General features: G+C 36.2%; 1 protein-coding gene across 1 annotated transcript in view; it reads left to right on the top strand.

The window, feature by feature from the left end:
• FBN2 (fibrillin 2) overlaps positions 1 to 19601 on the top strand; it is a gene marked incomplete at both ends in the record, with an annotated part of 157449 nt that overhangs the window by 28413 nt on the left and 109435 nt on the right. The window contains 2 exons of the mRNA XM_080362871.1: positions 6154 to 6351; positions 14769 to 14894. Of these exons, the coding sequence (XP_080218997.1) occupies positions 6154 to 6351; positions 14769 to 14894 (324 nt within the window). The remainder of the gene's footprint in view (positions 1 to 6153; positions 6352 to 14768; positions 14895 to 19601) is intronic.

A 19601-nucleotide genomic window follows, 5' to 3' on the forward strand; every position in this document is an offset into this window, starting at 1 on the left:
AATATCTGTGTTTCTAATTTTCCCTGCTCTTTTTGTGTGTATATTTATAGGATATTTTGTATCTTAAAATATTAGAAACATTGTCTTCAATGTTCACACTGATTACAGAAAATTGCATTTTATTTCAGGTATCTGTTGATTATCGGGTACTTTGCCATACTTTCCCATGTGCATAGGTGTGTAAGAATGAATTATTTTTAATAATGGTAATAACAAGAGAGTTTTAAGATCTGCAGATAATGCTATATTAATACTTCATCTGCTTAAAACTGACATAATCTCAATTATATTAAAATGGATGTGCAGAACTTGGAATGTTGCTTTTGGAAAAGAGCTGCTTTCACTGTTTCAGAAAGAGGAAAATGAGAATGTACCTAGAATGGACATGACAGCAGTACTGGTGGAAACTGGAATTTTGCTAAAAGCTACAAAGCCCACATAGACTGCTACATTGAACACGCTTTTTTTTTTTTTCTTTAATTTAGAGCTGCCCTCCACTCCCTTTTTAATTGCTATGTATATATTAAGTTGCCTAATCAATTGTAGGATTTTGTGTGATGGAAAGTATTGCTTTGCAGGAGCTGGTCAGAAATGGTCATGTGGGACCTGTAGAACAGTAGTAAAAATTCAACCTGTAAACAAAAGCTGTCAGCTGTATAAAAATGTTCAAAACTTCATGATATATTTAACATAAGTGTTCAAAATATTTTCAACTAAACTGTTCTCCACTATTACGTATCAAAATAAGTGTTATAAAAATCATTGCTTCAGAGGGCTAAAGAACCTTCTGGGGATATGTCTCAACTTTGATTTATCCACAATTTAAAATGTTTGAGACTTTGTTATTTACGTTAATAATTAACTTATTACTTTAAATATTTCATTAAGGACTTGGCACATGAATTTACATTAAAAAAAAAAAAAAATTGAGGAAGGAGGTGCAGACTTGACTATTCAGGCTTTGGTTTATGTGAACATCTTAGTCTAAATAGCTGTACTGCCCATAGACTATTTTTTTCCAAGAGAAATTAATATCTTTGCCAAGTCTCTTTCATTTTCCAATAGACTAGCTCTCATTTTCAACCAACAATCTTTTTTTCCATAACTTGTTGGATGTCACCTTTGAAAAAAATGCTTTTTATTTATATCAAACCCGAATCAGTACAATTCATCTAACTTCTTGTTATCTTTGAAACCTCCCTTACAATGAACTCTCAGTGCTGGCAACTAAGCATTACTGCAAAAAGAACAATTTTCCATACTAGAATGATTAAAATTATTGAAGGAAAAACAATTTTAGATAATATTTAATAAAACAAACATGTACTTTTGTAATGTTTAAATATTTTTTTTTGCATACTGTGACTTATGATCTGCAGATGTTGGAGTTGAACATGAAGAATAGTATTTGCATATGCATTCATTTTGGATTTGTGGTCTGAACTCAAGTACAACTATGCATATTACCAACCCTTTCATACCCTAATGAAAAGTTAATCAAGAAAAGCCCTGTTCTGCTATTTTTTTGGAAATGCAAGGCCTGGGCAATGCTGTCATTTACGCAGAATCAATTGGAGAATGGTATATACCTTACTCTTCCAGTCCTGCTGATATAATGGTAGGAGTTGCACATTCTGGGATTCCCCATTGCAAGAAGAGCTCAGTTACACTTTTAATTATCAAAACATTTAGATTTCACATTGCAAAGGGGAAAATTCAAATACAGTTTCTTTTTAAAATCTCATCAGTAATCAAGGAGCAGATGCTGCAGCAACCAGCTAAAATCAGTTTCAGGTTTTTGGACACCTCTTATTGTTAGTGGTAATTATGGGGAAATTTGCCACAAAATCCTACCAAAGGTGTAATAAAGACAATTGCTTCTCCAGCATGTTTCCTGTTGGACCATCTTCTGCTGGAGAGAGTCCAGTGCGGGGCCACAAAGATGACTAAGGGAGTGGAGCATCTCCCTTATGAGGAAAGGCTGAGGGAGCTGGGTCTCTTTAGCTTGGAGAAGAGGAGACTGAGGGGTGATCTCATTAATGTTTATAAATATACAAAGGGTGAGTGTCATGAGGATGGAGCCAGGCTCTTCTCGGTGACAACCAATGGGAAGACAAGGGGTAATGGGTGCAAACTGGAACACAGGAGGTTCCACTTAAATATGAGAAGAAACTTCTTCATGGTGAGAGTGACAGAGCCTGGAACAGGCTGCCCTGGAAGATTGTGGAGTCTCCTACACTGGAGACATTCAAAACCTGCCTGGACACATTCCTGTGTAGCCTCATCTAGTTGTTCCTGCTCCGGCAGGGGGATTGGACTAGATGATCTCTTGAGGTCCCTACCAATCCCTAACATTCTGTGATTCTAGGAAGATGAATTTAACTTCAGATCTTTGCCAATATAGACTTAATCTCTCCACTCTGAATGTTCCCTGACATGAAGTCCGGTCTCTTGGACTTTCATTCACTGTGCTAGTTTTTCTTTTGGAAAGGAATAAAGTTCCTGGTAACAGCAGATATTACTTTCCAGGATTCAGGTCCTGTGTATTAGGTTGTTTAGCTAATAATGCTTAGGTATGAGATGGATTTTTGAGGTATAATTAATAATAATAATAATAATAATAGTAATAGTAATAATCTGTTTACTGTACTTGAGCCTGCAAGTGAGGTGGTAGAAGTTGAAATGGCTTATTTTTTCTTCCCTTCATTAATATTTGCTAAATCATACTTATGAGGTTCTGTAAAATGTCTGTATGAAAAGCAAATTTGCTTTGTAAGGAGGTGAAAGACATTTATCAAGAGTTAAGTTTTGTTCTTTAATTGACAAGAGTGGGAGGGCATATCTCAGTATTTTATTTTTTGGTAACAGAGATATCAATATTCCAAATAGTGTAGAGGTAAAAATATTTACTTCCAGACACCTTGCTTCCTTATTTAGTTATGATTCTATGGATTTTGGTTTAAATAAAAATGATGGAAGAGACTTGACAGTTCCTGCTAATTGCTCTAGCACTCACAGACATGAAATACAGGATCTGTGATAATATTCTGCTTCAGTACTGCAGTCTATGTTCTTTTACCCTTCTGGAGCTTTAGGCAGATCTGGGAGATTGCCACTGTACCATGGATAGTACTGTTCAGGTTTTTGTATTCTTCCAGATAACTTCCACTGGCCATCTCAACATGCCTAGATGCCTTTTTAGCTTTCTTTATGTCTCACTTTTTCTAGTTACCCGAGAAGAGGTAAAATTTTCACAGGCAGGAGTAGTTAATTAACATAGTATGAAACTGCGGCAGCTAAGACTGACAAAATTCAGATAGAAATTGAATCCTTATATGTGTACCAAAACATTTTAATGTTGTGTCCTGAATGACAATGGTAGTTGGGATGTTAAATGTTATGTTTCAGGTCTTAAGCTACTATGTGTTAGACACCAGGAGGAAACCTAACGTGCCAGACAGATTATCTACTTACAGCAGGTTTTTTGCACCTTCGTCTGAATCATCTGGTTTTGGCCAGAGGTACAGGAAGAAAAACAAAATAGATGGATATTGGACCATACTCAATATCAGAATTCTTTTGTTTCTAATTTGTGTGGCAGGCTCTGTTTCAAATAGCCTTTTTAAAATTACTGGTAAAATTATAATAGACGTATAAATTTTAAATTAATAATTTTTAAAAAGGAATTAATGAAAAATATCCCAAGAACTGCGATACTTGTGACACCTCTATGAAACAACAAAAATGCTGTAGTATAGTTGAATTTAGAAGTCCAGTATGTTATTTCCAGTGGGTTTCTGCTTCTGTAGCACGAGGTTATACCAACCACACATTCTGTTAGGAGCTCAGGATCTGTTGCTTTAATGTCATTATTCTGAAATATCATCCAGGATGTTAGCATTTTGGGTTGAATTCTTCTTTTTTTCTTTTTTTTCTTTTTTTTTTTTTTTTAATTTGCTAAATCTACCTGAAAGTTGAATAGCAGTTTGTTTGTTCTTCTACTGTCTAACTTACAGTAGTCAGGTATTTTTATGCCCTGTTGCAGACTTACACTGATAGAAGTTGCTTGATTGTAGAACCTGAGTGGGTAGGCACATAGATATATATATTTCCAGGCATATGTTTCTTATTTAATAGGATATATTAAGCAATGGGTGTATTGGTGTCACTCCTTGTATAATATCTAACTCATTCATATTCTTTTGCACCAATGCTCCCTGTAGACTAGTTATACTCTCCAATCCTTCTTTCAAACCCACCGCCCAAAATGAACTTTTCATTACTAGAGTTGACACCAGAGTAAAACATGAAAGAAGTATACAGTTATAACCTATGATGGAGTCTTTTCCTTACTCTTACCCCTTAGATGAGATCCAGACAAGATTACAGTGCGTTACAGTGAGTCTTTGATGGTTGGAGTTTGTATTTCAACTATTTGTCATTCTCATGTGAAGCCATAGCTTGATGAGATCACTTTCTTCTGCTATTATGTCATCATGATCTGTATTTTATATTAAAAACTAAGCCCTCTCTAATTCGGTAAGGGCCTTGGATGCAATTAAATTGAGACTGTTGTAAAGCTGCTTGTTTTCCAAGATGTTGAAAGATCACTGAAACCTTTTTTTGAATGGACAGGATTTTATTTTTTATAATTTATGTAATAAAAGTACTGTCTTTGTGGAGTGATAGACACAGGGGAATCTGAAGATTGTTTTCTAATGAAAATCAAGAAATATCAAAATCCACAGTCCTTACCAAGTATTTAAGATCTTTTAATCTCTTTTTATTGTTAGGTATTTTTGTTATGGATACGTACATACTTGCTTAATTTTATTTAAAGTGAACAGCCCAATTGAAATGAACTACCAATGCATATAAGTAACGTGCAGACATCTTCCCACAGTCATACCTGAATGAACCGTATCAACTGTATGAAAGATAGAGAGCAGAACATTTGTTTCCGTTTGAGCCAGCTTTTAAGAGCTTTGTGTCTTAGTGCAAAGAAAGCTTAATATGAGGTATCACTGGGAAGACCATTTTCTCCCTTTCCAAGCACGTCAGAGCTCTTATTTTTATTCTTCAGGGTGAAAGTATCAAATTCTAGGCGACATCAATTGTCCTATTTGTAAGCTTGGTTGTGAGACCAATGAAAGTGTGTAGAAGGCAGTGTGTGACCCACATAGCAGTTTTAGAGTACGTTTTCAGCAGGAAAAAAAGAATAGGACAGGATAGCAGAGAACAGCTGTAACCCCACTGTTCTGCCTTGTTTCATGCGACTGGGTCTGAGTGGAAGCTTTGCATTTTCTGTCTTTTTTTTTTCCTCCTCTTAAAGTTTCCATAAGGATATGAAGTCTGGCTTAGAGCAACCATCTGTTTCTCATTCGTTCCTACAGAATTTCAGTTAATTCTTGTTCCCAGTTTGTGTTGCCTCATAAGGTCAAAAAATCTTTTTCTTTATACAGATTGAACCTTAATGAGTTAACTAATTACAGGAATTTGACTAAGAATATATTTTCAAATAGTTTGTGTGCTACATTCCATGTACTCAATATAGCTTGAATAGGTTGTGTTATCTCATGTTATTCCTCTGAAAATCCAATTAGTCTTCAGTAGGTAACACTATTTTGCCCTAAGCATTCCAGCAGGAATGTTGATTCTGTGACGGCTGCTGGCATGGACCTTGATCAATGTGGAGTGAACAAATGTGTGGCTGCTGTGGTCTGTAGTTCCCTCCCATGAATCACCGTGATGTAGCTTAGGAACAAGGAAGCCAATTCCCAGTCCTTGTTTGCTTAATCTGATCTGCTCTTTTGATTCTTTTCTTGCTTGTTTGCTTGTAAAATTCCTTCACTTGTTATGGATTTTACTGGTTACATTGTCAATGTACAGATCAGTTTGAGGCCCAGCTGCCTTTCATTACTTGCATCTATCAGAAAGAAAGAAATTGAAAGATAAGATAACCTTGTGAAAATCATTACCTGCACTGGAAAGTGTCATGCTCCTTCTGTAAGAAGCAATATAACTTGAATTTCAAGGTCCTCTTGGAGTTTTCTTCATATAGGTATTCATTGGGTTCAAAATTTATTCCTTCTATAGTCAGGAGTATACTATCTTGTAAAATACAGTGATCTTTCTTTTTTTTTTTTTTTCCAGATTACAGAACAGGCCCTTGTTTCACACAAGTTAACAACCAGATGTGTCAGGGACAGCTAACTGGAATTGTTTGCACAAAAACCCTCTGTTGTGCAACCATTGGGCGTGCATGGGGTCACCCATGTGAAATGTGCCCTGCTCAGCCTCAGCCATGCCGTCGTGGCTTTATCCCTAATATTCGCACTGGAGCTTGTCAAGGTAAGCCTTCTGGTTTAAAAAGTTCATGACTGTGGTGTTGCTGATATGCATCTTGAAAACCTTGCTTTGACTTAAGACAAAAATCGCCGTTTTCCTTGTGTGTGTTCTGTGTCTTACTTTTGATAAAATTCAGATATAAGTTGCTGCTTCCAGATTTTAGCTGTGTACATGTAGAACAATACTCAAGTGCCTGGAAAAAATGAATGTCACTCCACAACCCATAAATATGGAGCATGAAAAGGTCAAAATGTCTGTTGAGCACAGTCATCAGATACTGCAGTAGAGCACCAGTCAAGCAACTGGTTTATGTTGCTGTAGCCCTTAATTAATATATATTTCATTCATACTACTGAAAAATTCATTATTTCTTGCTGCAGAGTTGTTTTCTTTCTGAAGTGGTTGAGATACAGACCTTTTTTTTTTTTTTTTTTTAATCCCATCATTTAGATAAAGTACATAGTGAACCTTCTGGATGCTCTGTTTGGATTATTTGTACAGGGCTAGAAGAATGCATGAATAATGAAGGACTTCAGTGTTATATGTTTAGAATAATAAAATGTTTGAGAAATGGGAAAGCCTTCTTGCCTTATCCAATGTCTCTTTCCATGATGTTAAAGAACTTTCTGCTCCACCATTTTGTGATTGTTGCAATCCACTTATCCTGAAAGGTAGGTATCAGTTCTGCTGTAGCTGCTTTGCTAAGTTTTAGAAAAAAATGCATAAAGACTGCAATAACAGAGGATACTAGAACTCCTGAAGGATAATGGACTACTTTTCTGGTAGAGGCTGGCACACATGGTCAGGTTGCAGGATGTGCTGTTTTAGAACCTCCCAAGATGCAGTGGAAACCAAGTAGTTGCTGTGGTCAGACCCTACACTGCTATCTGCCTCTTGAAGGAATAAGATTCAGAGTCCAAGGTACAACAGACTGTTATTGTGTTGATGAGTGCACACACTCCACCTTGTTTGAGCAAGAGGACATCTAGCACCAGTCGGGCTTGTATGATAGTGTCATATTGTTGGTGGCTTGCAATTGTGCGTTGACCAACATGAAGGATGTACTGGCACTGGTGGCCAGTAGAGGGGCTGGACTAGATGGCCTTTGGAGGTGTCTTCCAAGCCAAATTATTCTATGATTCTGTGAGTTCTGATATGTCAGTGCATAAAGCTATACAGGTGAGCTCTCAGCTGTCATCAGAGTGGCAATACAGACAGAAAATGGACCTTTTTTTGATAATTTTTTTTTTTCTTCCTTAGTTTTTATTCACATAGTGATGTGGTTGACCTGAAACTACAACTGAAGCTGTTAGCTCGAATTCACTTCTGTGGAACTCCTCACAGCATTATCTTAGCAAAGGCATCTCTTTTCTTTAAAATAACTAAGTTAGTTTTAGGCGACAATAAATCCCTTCATTTTTCTTAACTTCAAATATTCGCTTTCCTTTTTTTTTTTTTTTTTATTCTTACACTGCTTAAAGCATCCATATTGCACTAACGAGAAATATTTAATAGTACATCTATTTATATGTCAGAAATAGGCCTCCGTGTATAACAGCTTATGTTTTACTGTTCATCTTGAAGTGATTAGAGTGTTTTAGACATTCTATTAGTAACAATGTCATAAACAGAAACTGCGTACTGAAGGCATGCGTGTTGGTTACAATCTCCAAGTCAAACTCCTTTGTATGACAAAGATGTTGGCCAGATATAACGACTTTTAAAAACTTCTCTGCCAAACCAATCCTGGCATAGCTTCTGGGGCTTCATTTAAATTATGTGAGCAATCAGTAGAGCTCTTTAGCACCCATGCCCATAATATGGTGGATTTTTTTTCTGCCAGCTTATGCTGTGTGGCAAATATTTTAAACTTATGCAGTTAACATCATTACATATTTCCCCTGGGAAGCACAGAAACAATGTGGTAGTCTGTTTTGTGTGATAGATGAACAAAGGAAGTTTAAACAGCCATCATTTTTGCTGTTGTTTTAGTGTATTATTACTATATGTGAAGATCTGATTTTATTTATGTTAACAGGAATTATCATGTGAGGCACAAACAGATGAGGGAAAGTTAGATTTTCTGTGTGGAAAAGGAGAGACAAAGAATTTACATGTTCCACAGAGTCACTGCCTTTACTTCCAACAGTCAAAACAATCAGTTTTAAGCCCTGAGTACTGGTGATTCCTCCTGATCAAAGTTCTATGGTGTTTGCAGGTTGATAACATGTTGTCTACTCTGTTCTGAATTACCAGACCACGCTGCTATAGGAAGGAACTGGATGTAGTAGTTGACAGTGTGGAGAAACTGTTTAACTTTCTGAACTCCATGTTAGCGTACATTGTCTGTTGAAACAGGTTGTAGTATTTTGCTACAGCTAGCTAGAAAAAATTAGAAAAAAAGCTATACAGCAGCATTGTTCATAGGCGCTCAGAAGAAACCTTCAGCAGTTGGTTAAAGTAGAAACTCCAGGAGGGAGCCAAGGAACAGACAAATTGGGACTGAGGTACTTAATACTACACTGCGGTACTGCAACGAAATGTAATAAACTCTTAAAAGTTCTGTGCCAAACTCAACCTGGCAGAGAAAAGTGAATGGAGAGCTTAATCCAAATAAAGGAGTAAAGAGTGGTAGATCTGTGAGTTGTACATAGACAGAAGCTGCAGTAATGATAGTATATGACTGTACAGAAGTAAACTGTAAGGAAGAGAATAAAGGGGTCAAGACTGAGCTCTGGGCAGACGTTACAGAAATTTAATAATATAAGAGCATTAGCAATTCCGGAAACAGTTGTGCAGGTGTGATAACTCCTCTCAGAGGAAGCTTCATTTCGTGAAGTAGAAAGGTCAGATGAGACTGGTATTAAATATTTTCTCTGAGTCTTTGAGAAACAAATACAGATATTGGACTAATGCTTTTCTTTCTGCTGGGGACATGAGATTTACAGAGACTCTTATTAAAGGAACACAAAGCCCCTTGTTATTCAGTAATACTGTCTTTGTCACATATCAATTAGACCAGACCCACGCAGTCCATAGTTTGAATGCCTAACATTTTTGTCAAGTGAATGCTTATATCAGGAGATAACCTAGTCCAGGAGCTGATATGAACAAGTCAAAATTATTGGGATTTGCCAGCTCTACTATTGGAAAATAGGTCATAATTTCAGTATGTGCTAGATGTCAGAGTGTGACAAGATTTAACTACCAAATATGAAGTTGCTCATGCTCTTCACAGGAAGTACACGTTGCAATCTTAGTGTGTGTTAAATGGCTCTTTAGCATGTTTTAAGGATTGATTATGTTCTCAGAGTAATGTGCTTGTATAGAGCATTATGGTAGTATTGTTTCATCATTACCGTGAAAAGCTTTTTAAAAATTAAAGAAGCAAAATCAAACTTTTTTTTTTCTTTTTTAACCTCCAGCAGTTTCTATTCAGTTATTGCTTAAAACAGGAATTGTAGCTGTTCAGACATCACTCTTCCCACGAATTCAGGCAAGAACTTAAATGCTCCACTTGAAAGAACTTTATTACCATTGCTACATGGCCTTAGGGATAGCATAATGGCAGAAATTCTGTAGTGGACATTTCCTCAGTTCCTGCCTACGTTCCACAACAGTCCATTTCTCAGCTCTTTCCCTTCAGATAGTCAATTTTTTGCACTAAGGAGAGAAAAATAGTCCTGGCTGAATTGCTGCTGAAAATAAGAAGGTTCTTTTTCCTGCTACCTTTGTTGACATTAAGTATATACAGCCCTGATAGGAGGTAGTACCCCCAAAATCTGTTCTATAGAAGGAATATATTGTAGTTAATATTAGGGGCACTGACATGTACTGAATAAAAGAGAGAAGATAGGTGAAGGTTCAAATTCACAACGAAGAGTGATAGATGATAGTTTATAGATAATCTAGTGTTTGGGATTAATTTGTCTGGTTTACTGACCATATTAACAGTGTCATCCCATTCTGCTGCCATGAAAATAAATATTAGAACAGAAAGAAAAAAAAAAAATAAGCTCAGTATTTTTTATTATGTGTTTGTAGTATTTCTGTTATCTAGGATGCAGAGGAAGAACCAACATTTTCCTCTATACTGATGACCAGTTTACTTTTTAGTTCCCACATGGCACATCCCTTGCAAATAAACTCCCCATACATGTTGTAGGTAGAAATCAAGAGTAACTTTGTATTTGGGTAATTCTTATTGCTACCATTGTAAATAAAACATGCGCTATCCAAAATTTGTTTCTAAAACCTGAGAGGATTTATTTTTCCTGAGCTTTTCGGTTCTTCAGAGTTTTTTGAGAAACAGCCCACTCATCAGACAGGAAGCTGAATCTGACTGTGTTTTCAAAGGTACGTGTTTAAAGTTAGCTGTGCAAACCCCACAGGCATTTTGCAGAGAAAACTGCAAAAGAGAACCTTTTTTCACGTGCGAGATATTATCAAGCCTATGAACATTCTACCTAATGTGTAGCCTATTGAAACTCTGTATACAGAACTGTATCTAAAGAGTTACTCATCTAATGTTCTGTTTATGGTTTTGTGTTAATGTGGTTGGGGTTTGAAAGTGTGAATGAATCGATAATTAATAATGCTGAAACTCCCGTGTAGCTTAGCATGACTGTCAAAGTTGTAAAAAAGTAGATAAAAATATGCTTAATTTCAGATTTGTTGTATTTTCAGGAAAAAATGTTCTTATATCTTAAAATTGTGTTTAGGAAGCCTCTAATAGTATATGCCCTTTCAAGAAAATACTTTTGTCCTTTCTGACTTTTCTCAGTTTGAAAACACTAATGATATATTGAAAAAAAAACTTAGGTTTTCCTCAAAATGTGATACTGACCAAAAAAGCATCAGACTTATAGTGTGTATGTATGTTTTTAAGCTAACACTGAAGTTGAATATACTTATTATCATTACATTTAAATAAGACTTAGGATAGTTAGCATATAAGCACCCACAGATTAAGACTGATATTAGCACAGAAAAGCAAGTGCATGTGATTCAAAGATTTCCAGGATCTCACCTTTCATAGTGATAATATTTCTGTTTTCTTCACTGGACAAGTACTACACTTTGTTTCATAATTGAGATCAGCTTTTCAGACTTCATCAGAGCTTGATGTTTATTTGTCCTTTTAAAACCACAGGACTGGAATTGAAAGAAATTAAGGGACTCAATAGGCCTTTAAATTGTGTTAACGTCAAGGCTTCAATGTTACCTTCTCTCTTTCTGGAAAGTATTAGTTTCCTGCTGCTACTGCCATTAATTTTTTATTACTTGACATCTTTGACTTACAAAACTGCGAAAGATGTGCAATGGTTATTTTTAACCGCTGATCTGCTGACACAGTTGGCTTAATTTAAATAAGCATTAATAAGTGACACAAGGCACAGGCATACTGCATGTGATAAAGGCATTTTGAGGCCCAGGGGTCAAAAAACAAACACTGTATTAGTTTTCCTCGGAAGGGAGCTACTGGGTGGACTGGGTATGAATAAATGATGGATCCCATCTTCTGTCTAGATGTTGCTAAATCATGTCCAAATTGCTAAAAATACTTCAGAGTAGAAAATCTTGCTTTCTAAGTAAACTAGATTGCACCAAGTACTGGTTATTTAGAAGAAAAATGATTCCAGAAAGTTTATGACTCCAATAAAGACCTTGATCCATTTACGATCGAACTGTTGCATTTGGACATCAGACTGCACTGACTAAATCAGCACAGATTCAGGAACTAGATGTAAATTTCTCCAGCAAATATACTTAAACCCAAGTCCAGTAGTTAATTCTTTTTTTCTTTTTTTCTTTTTTTCTTTTTTCTTTTTTTTTTTTTTTAATAAAGCAGTTATACTGCTTAAATGAAAAAATGTGTGCATGGGCAAAGCATGTATCATAGGTTTCATCTATAGTACAAACACCAAGAGTAACCAAAACTAAGTTCTATAACCCACAAACTCAGGTGGAATTTCAGTGTCTTGTAAGGGCTTCAAGATAACGAACATCCTCCTGAAAAGTAGAATTCAACTATTAGTATGTTTGTCCTACCCCATCTGTATCTTGCTGTTCTCTACATTCATAGTAGCATGGAGCTGGTTGTAGAAGGGAAAAAGTAGAGAGAAAGAAAATGAACATGAACATGAAGAGGAAAGAGATATTTTCTTCTGCATCTTAAAGTTTACCAGCTGCTTCGTTGAATAATGCATGCAAGCTAACAGGAGAACTGACTAAAAATGGAAAATAGGATAACAGTTAAAATTCTTTGTTTATTTGGCACTAATGAAAAACCTGTGGGGGGAAAAAAAAGAATAAAAAAAAAATCCTAAATGCTTTAAATATATAATCATCTTAAGCATGTATTTTTACCATAATGGAGAAAGGAGTGAAATAAAATTATGGGGATTTTGTGGGTATTTTGGTGGTTTTTTGTTTGTGTTGTTGTTGTTATTGTGGATTTTTTAATAGGGATTGCTTTAACTCTACATATAATTGAATTCTATACTTAATTGTAATCCAAGATAAAAAAACGATATGAAATTGGCCTCTGCATAGGAGAAACTCTTTGGAAGCCATGTCGCTTTCTTTTCTACAACCTGTAAAGGACAATATATTTCTGTTTCCCAGTGTGGAGAACTTACAAAATCAGTTGATTTTTGCCTCTTCTGTGAAAGGGCAAACTGTTTGACAAGAAGTTTTACCTGAAATCTTACAGAAGAGCTTCTGCAAATTTTGGAACAAAGCTTCCAAACCTTTTCTCCTCTATGAACATTTGGATACATGTGAAATTTTGCTGTGAAGAAAGTAGTATGGTTGCTTAATTCTGAACTCTCTGATAGCTGTAGATTAAATTAACTTTTAAAACAAGCTACTGATAAGCTAAATACCCACATGTCATATGTCATGCACTAATCTAGAGCCTATTCTTCCTTTCCTTGTGTACAAAGAATTTCAATCTTCTTTAGCATTGGTTATTTCATAGAGGCCTCTGTGATCGTTGGTCTTACTTTAACTGCCCATTTGCAATTACACATTGAGTCATGATGGTTTTGTATAAAAACCTACAGAAATGCAGGATGCTTTCTGTATAAACAAACAAGAGTGGGGAGCAAAAAAACCTGACACAATTTGAACTGGAAATAGCACATAATTAAATACAACAGGATGTTACCGAAAGTAAGATGTAAAGCAAAAACAACACTGCATTTTCTAAGAGCATTTATTTAACATTGACAGGCTAGCCTAAATAAATCAATGAAATTCTAGTCCTACTTATTACCTCAGTAAATAAAGTTATGTGGATCATTTGCCATACAATGCATACTGGCTGAATAGCATCTGTTTTCTATTGACTTGAAGTTTTACTTCTGTCAAGAAAGAATATCCTGCAAGAATTATCATATCTAGTTAAGTTGTACAGTAAGGTAGTCCATACATACAGGTAGTGATCCTTTCAAAATAAGAATCTGTATTTTGTAATGGAATATAAGGTACAATCTGAGTGCTTAGAATACCAACAGTAAGTTGTATAGATTTGACTTAAGTACACTTCTTGACTTACAGCATCCTGGCTTCTATCAGGAATGATGTGGCTAGCAGGACTAGAGAAGTGATCGTGCCACTGTACTTGGCACTGCTGAGGCCCCATCTTGAATCCTGTGTTCAGTTTTGGGCATGTCATCATAAGAAGGATATTGAAGCACTAGAGAAAGTGCAGAGGAGGATGATGAAGCTGGTGATGGGTCTGGAGCACAAATCTGATGAGGAGTGGCTGAGGGAACTGGGGCTGTTTAGCCTGGAGAAAAGGAGACTGAGGGGAGACCTTATTGCTGTCTACAATTACCTGAAAGAAGGTTATAGCATGGAGGGTGTTGGTTTCTTCTTCCAGGTAGCAGGTGATAGGACAAGAGGAAATGGCCTCAAGTTGCACCAGGGAAGGTTTAGATTGGATATTAGGAAAAAATTCTTCATGGAAAGGGTTGTCAGGCATTGGAACAGGCTGCCCAGGGAAGTGGTGGAGTTACCATCCCTAGAGTTGTTTAAAAGGTGTTTAGATGAGGTTCTTAGGGACATCGTTTAGTGCTGGAGTTAGGTTACGGTTGGACTTGATGATCCTGAGGGGGTCTCTACCAACTGCAATGTTTCTATGATTCTGTGGTTCTATGACTTACATAGCTTTAATTATTTAATACGTGTAATATGTTTTGAGCTAATATGGAGCTGAATACAATACACATGAAGGTCTGAGTCCTGTCACTGCTGTTATTGCCGTATCTTAAATTTGTTCTGAAGTGGAGCAATATATTGAGGTTTGCTGTTGTTATTTTTGAGAATAATTCCAGAGCTCTTTGTCTATTAGCAAGAGCCATGATGAAATTTGGTGTCTTTTGTCAAGTAATCCTTCCTTTTTGTCTTTGTAGATGTTGATGAATGCCAGGCTATCCCTGGAGTCTGCCAAGGAGGAAACTGCATTAATACAGTAGGTTCGTATGAGTGCAGGTGTCCTGCTGGTCACAAACAGAATGAGGCAACTCAAAAATGTGATGGTAAGTCATGTTTTCAGAGAACACACCTAAAAAGTGGTTAAGTAAGGCATTAGAGCACTTTAGTAATGAAACAAAAGGTTCTCAATAGTTGCCGTGTATGATCTGAGCAGACATAACATCATTCTACTATGTTTTTTGTTTTTTCTTCATAGCATAGCCTGTTTCTACTTTGCTGTTCATATTTTGCATTAAATTTTTTTCTGTCTGACTCCTGTGGACCAAGATGCTGTTCAGCCTTTGTCAAAAAGGCTGCATATACACCAAATGCATCTGTGAGCATTCTTTGCATTCTAATGCTTTAACCTATCTAAAGCTCTGCATTAATTGTTAAAAGTTGTGTTCAATAGTTCTCCCTGACAGTATCAACAGGAAAAAGTGAAAGTATTTTTAACACGTATTTGCTTTAAAATCTTTGGTGCTTATGGAACTGTGCATAATAGAAGTGAAACATTGTCTGCAGTCTGAACTATTTACTGTTATTTTATAGTTCAGTAACCAATGGATTTTCATTTCCTGCTTTGTTGGCAGCCTGCTGCAGAGCAGGTCATATGCTATGACTTTGTTTCATCTAAGCCCTTGCCACTTTGGTCTGTGGCAGAAGCTAGGTACTAATTAGTTCCTGGTCACAGCTTCCCCTGTCATATAACTCCACAAAGGGAATAATGTGAAAAACAAACTGCAGTGCCCAGTTTGTACCAGCTATTTTGAGAAAAAAAAAAAATATATCATGAAGCTAGTATTTGTCTATTTCTCCATGCTTCACAGCCAACGTGGTAATGCCAAATTATACCAGCATAATACCATTCTTATATTGTTCCAGGAATGGAGCAGAGAATGAAAGCCAAGCCATAGTTTTATTCAGACTGTTTTGTTTTATTTTGTTTTGTTTTTTAACAAAGGCTTTGAGAGTTCATATAAAACTATAGCCAGACCTCCAAAGAATTACACTTTCAGTTAGTGGGACAAGGGATTGATCATTTGAGGAAAGTTACATCGCTTATGTATGGATTTGGGCCACTGGGAAGGATTTAAGTAATCAGTCTCCTATGAGTTAGAACCTGTGTTCAGAGAAATGGTTTAATAGAAATAGTGTTTTTTTAATGAAGTTTTTAAATGGAGTATGCTGTTCCTTTCCCTTCTTTAAGTATGGAAAACCAGATCAAATGTTACTTGCTGGCTACAGATGACAAAGTTGAAGTTGGACCTTGTAACCAGGCAAGGATCCAGTGTTCAGAGGCTTTATCCTTTGCCCTGAAACATCCAAATCTAGTTTGTGGGTTAGGATTTTTTATCAGAGACCTGAAAAAAAATTTGGAAAAGACCAGTACAGGGGTTGTACCAAATTCTAAATATCTGAAGCACTGGTATGATTTCTTAACTAAACAAAAGAAAACCCCAAGCCCTTCTCTTTTTTTGGCCTAATAGTTTTGATCTACAATATATTGCATTTTCATTGTCTTTTTAGGAATTAAATTATGTTCATTTTTAGGATGTTATCTTGCAGAATTGATGTAACTTAAATCCATAGGTTGTTCAGATAGGGATTGTATATAGATAAAATGAGAGAAGGAATAAGCTTTCAGTTGTGCCTGCTGGTTTACATACAAAGTGGAGTACTACTTATTAGTACTACGAGAACCTAATAAATGTGTTCTACTTACTCTTCTAAAATTGTAAATATATCACTCTCCTTGACTAAATGTATTTAGTTATGACACCCTTTACCACCAAAATACTCTAGGAGATAGGATGCATCTGATGTTCTTCCAAAAATATGTGTTGCTGTGCTATTGCCATCAAAGGCCTAGAAACACATGACACAGGCTAACTCCTTTTTTTTTAAAAAAAATGTGGCACTGAAATGCAAAGAACCTTTCAGAAGAGACAATTCTATTTCTGATTTTCCTGCTTTAACATGACATTTCATTACACTGTGTGTTATTCAGATTTGATATTACCAGGTATTACTTTAGACTAAAACTAATTTGGAGGAACCTTTTTTCAGAACTCAGCAGTTGAGATCCCCTTTTCTGGTACTTTTAATTCAGTTATTCATAAAATTCTGCTTAGTGTAGTAGTAAAAGTCATGAATTCTGGATGACAGGTAGCCAGGCTGGGTTTTTTTGGCAGAAGCTCAGCTATTAATACTCACACCTGCAAAGTTTATGCCACACATTTAAGACTGGTTTTCACATTGAGACTCGCTTTCTCATCTTGTATGCAACATTGGAACCACAGCCATTAATGCCACCAATTCTTTTCACCCTTAAGACAGCATCTTCTCTTAATATCTTTGGAGCATTTACACTAAGACTATTAATTTATGTATTTTGGAGTAGGAAGGGAGGAAATTGAGTAACTTTTTCAATCAGCCATCCTAAAAATAGCTCTTCCTGAAGTAAAGTCTCAGAATTTCCAGTCAGAGGTAACAGAGATCTTGCTGAAAGAATTGCCCATGCAAGAACCAGGGACTGGGAAGGAGAGACAGAGATTTAGCTCAAAAACTACTGGAACAAAAAATCCACTGACTTGGAACTGTTCCAGTAAGTAAGAGAATTATTCTTTCACAAGGGCCCTCTGTGTTAATTGGTGAAAAAAAAAATATCTTTTTTTCTCCACATGGAGAAGACTGTGGAGTCTTCCATTCTGGTCACTGCCCAGATTTTAGGGAAGTTACTTCCTCCCTTCTGAGCTCTGTGTCATTTTTGGACGAGAGCCCCTACAGTGTTAAACTCAGGTGCATGTAGCCAGGTGAGAATAATAGTCTAAGCTTGCGGCTTTGCAGAAGTGGCTAACTACATCTTTGTCTTTCACTTGCCAGCACTACAAACTCCACCTGCTGTTTACCTTAATGAGCTTTGAGCCTGTATGACCTAGCAGTTTGTAATTTGTTTTCCTTTGGTAAAAGATCAGGTATTATGTTCTTGTAATTAAGATTACTGCCTTTAAAGTAGCAGGTACCTGTGCTAGACAGGGTGGAAACAAAGGGTTTCAGTTTTCAAGTGTCTGCGGGTTTTAGTAGTCTGATTTTTATTGATTCATTTTACTTGTGTACTTTTTTCCCCTTCTGTATATTAGCTGCAGTTGGACTTCAGGTATTAAAAAAAAAAAAAAAAAAAAAAATAGAACAAAAGCAATTAAAAAATTTACAAGATTTAAGACCCACTCTCTAAGAGAGTGACTGAATGAAACAGGTGTTTTGAAAATGGTATGTAATTTGTTCCTAGCACATGGATTCTTGAATTTAACTTGTTCACATATCACTAGTGGCAGGTGCTACCAGCTTTGTGTCATGCTGTTTGTGTGTATAGCATTTATATCTTCACACAGTATTTCCATGCTGGTAAATCATGATCACCATGCTGGTGTTATCTTTACCAAAGTTTGGGTTGCTCTGAACCACTATGGTAGTGATGCAAAAAGGGTTGTGTATTATTTCTTTGAGATTTAAGATATGCATCAAGGAACAGTAAAATAAGGGAGTTTTCTTGCGTAACCTTCCAGTGACTCTAGCAACAGGAAGGTGTCACTTTCCAGAAAAAGCTCTTCCTACAGAGTCCTAATTTCATCCAATTTTCTTGCCTTTCTGTCATGATGTTTCAGACTGTGTGTGGATACAGAAGACAATATTCATGCTTAAAAGGCTTATGGGTAGTGAAAGACCTGTACTGTATAAAAAATCTAATCAAAGCATGCAGCCAGTTCCGGTTCTGTTTTAATTTACACATATGTTTTCATTTCATTGGGTTAAATCAGATGGTTAGCAGTTCACCACATTCTATGTATTGTCTTTAATACAGTAAATTAAGGCAAGATTTCAGAGCTTCTAGGGAATTATTTGGTTTTGATTTATACCATCATTTAGAATTCTGGAGTCTCTGCAGTGGGTAACTATGAAGTCTTAAGTGAAAGCATTATTTCTTAGAAGAGTTTTGTTTCAGCATAAATAATGCTTTCTTTTCGTACATACCTGAGGAGATGTCAAAAAATGTGGGGAACAGTTGTCATAATTTCATAAATATTGTAATATAAAATTTAATTTTTTGTATCCTCTGAAATGTTTAAATAACCTTCTTTAAAAAGCCCCAAATTGTCACCTCCTCTGATTCTGCTTTGAAGAGAAAAAACAAAACAAAACCGAAAAAACCCGACAAAGGCAACAGGATGCTTATATGTGTGGACTAGTTAGGATGTTTGAAACCATGTTACTTGTAAGACAAATTTTATTTTCTATAACTTCACTACAAATGACCTGCTGGTGGAGGAGTGGTTTTTTCTTATCTTCACTTTAAAAAAAACCAGTTTTTACATTCTTAGTGGCCCTGTGGCAAAACTTAATTTTCCTTTCAGTACTTAAATGTCCTCTCTAGATTAATATCTAAAGGGAGTTCTTCACATGTGGGCCTTACCACAGTGGGGAGTTACCTTTTTGATATAGTCCCTGTGCACGCCAGATCTTTTTGGTATCCCTTCTTTTGTTTGAGTTTTCGGTGTGGAGAATGTAGCAAAGGAGAGAGCAAAGTACTCATCACATAAAAGCTTCATGAGAAATAACACCGACTGAAGTTCATTTCTCAAGTAGTTATTTGTCTCAAGGGAATTTCTAGAGTGACAGGTCCAAGGAAATGATAGGTCTGTGTAAAAGTGCAAGGAATGGTCTTTGGGGTCAAAGGCTTTCTTAGAAGGGATGTGAAGACCTTCACATTG

This window comes from Nesoenas mayeri (assembly GCF_963082525.1).
Source record: "Nesoenas mayeri genome assembly, chromosome: Z".
Lineage (NCBI taxonomy): Eukaryota > Metazoa > Chordata > Aves > Columbiformes > Columbidae > Nesoenas > Nesoenas mayeri.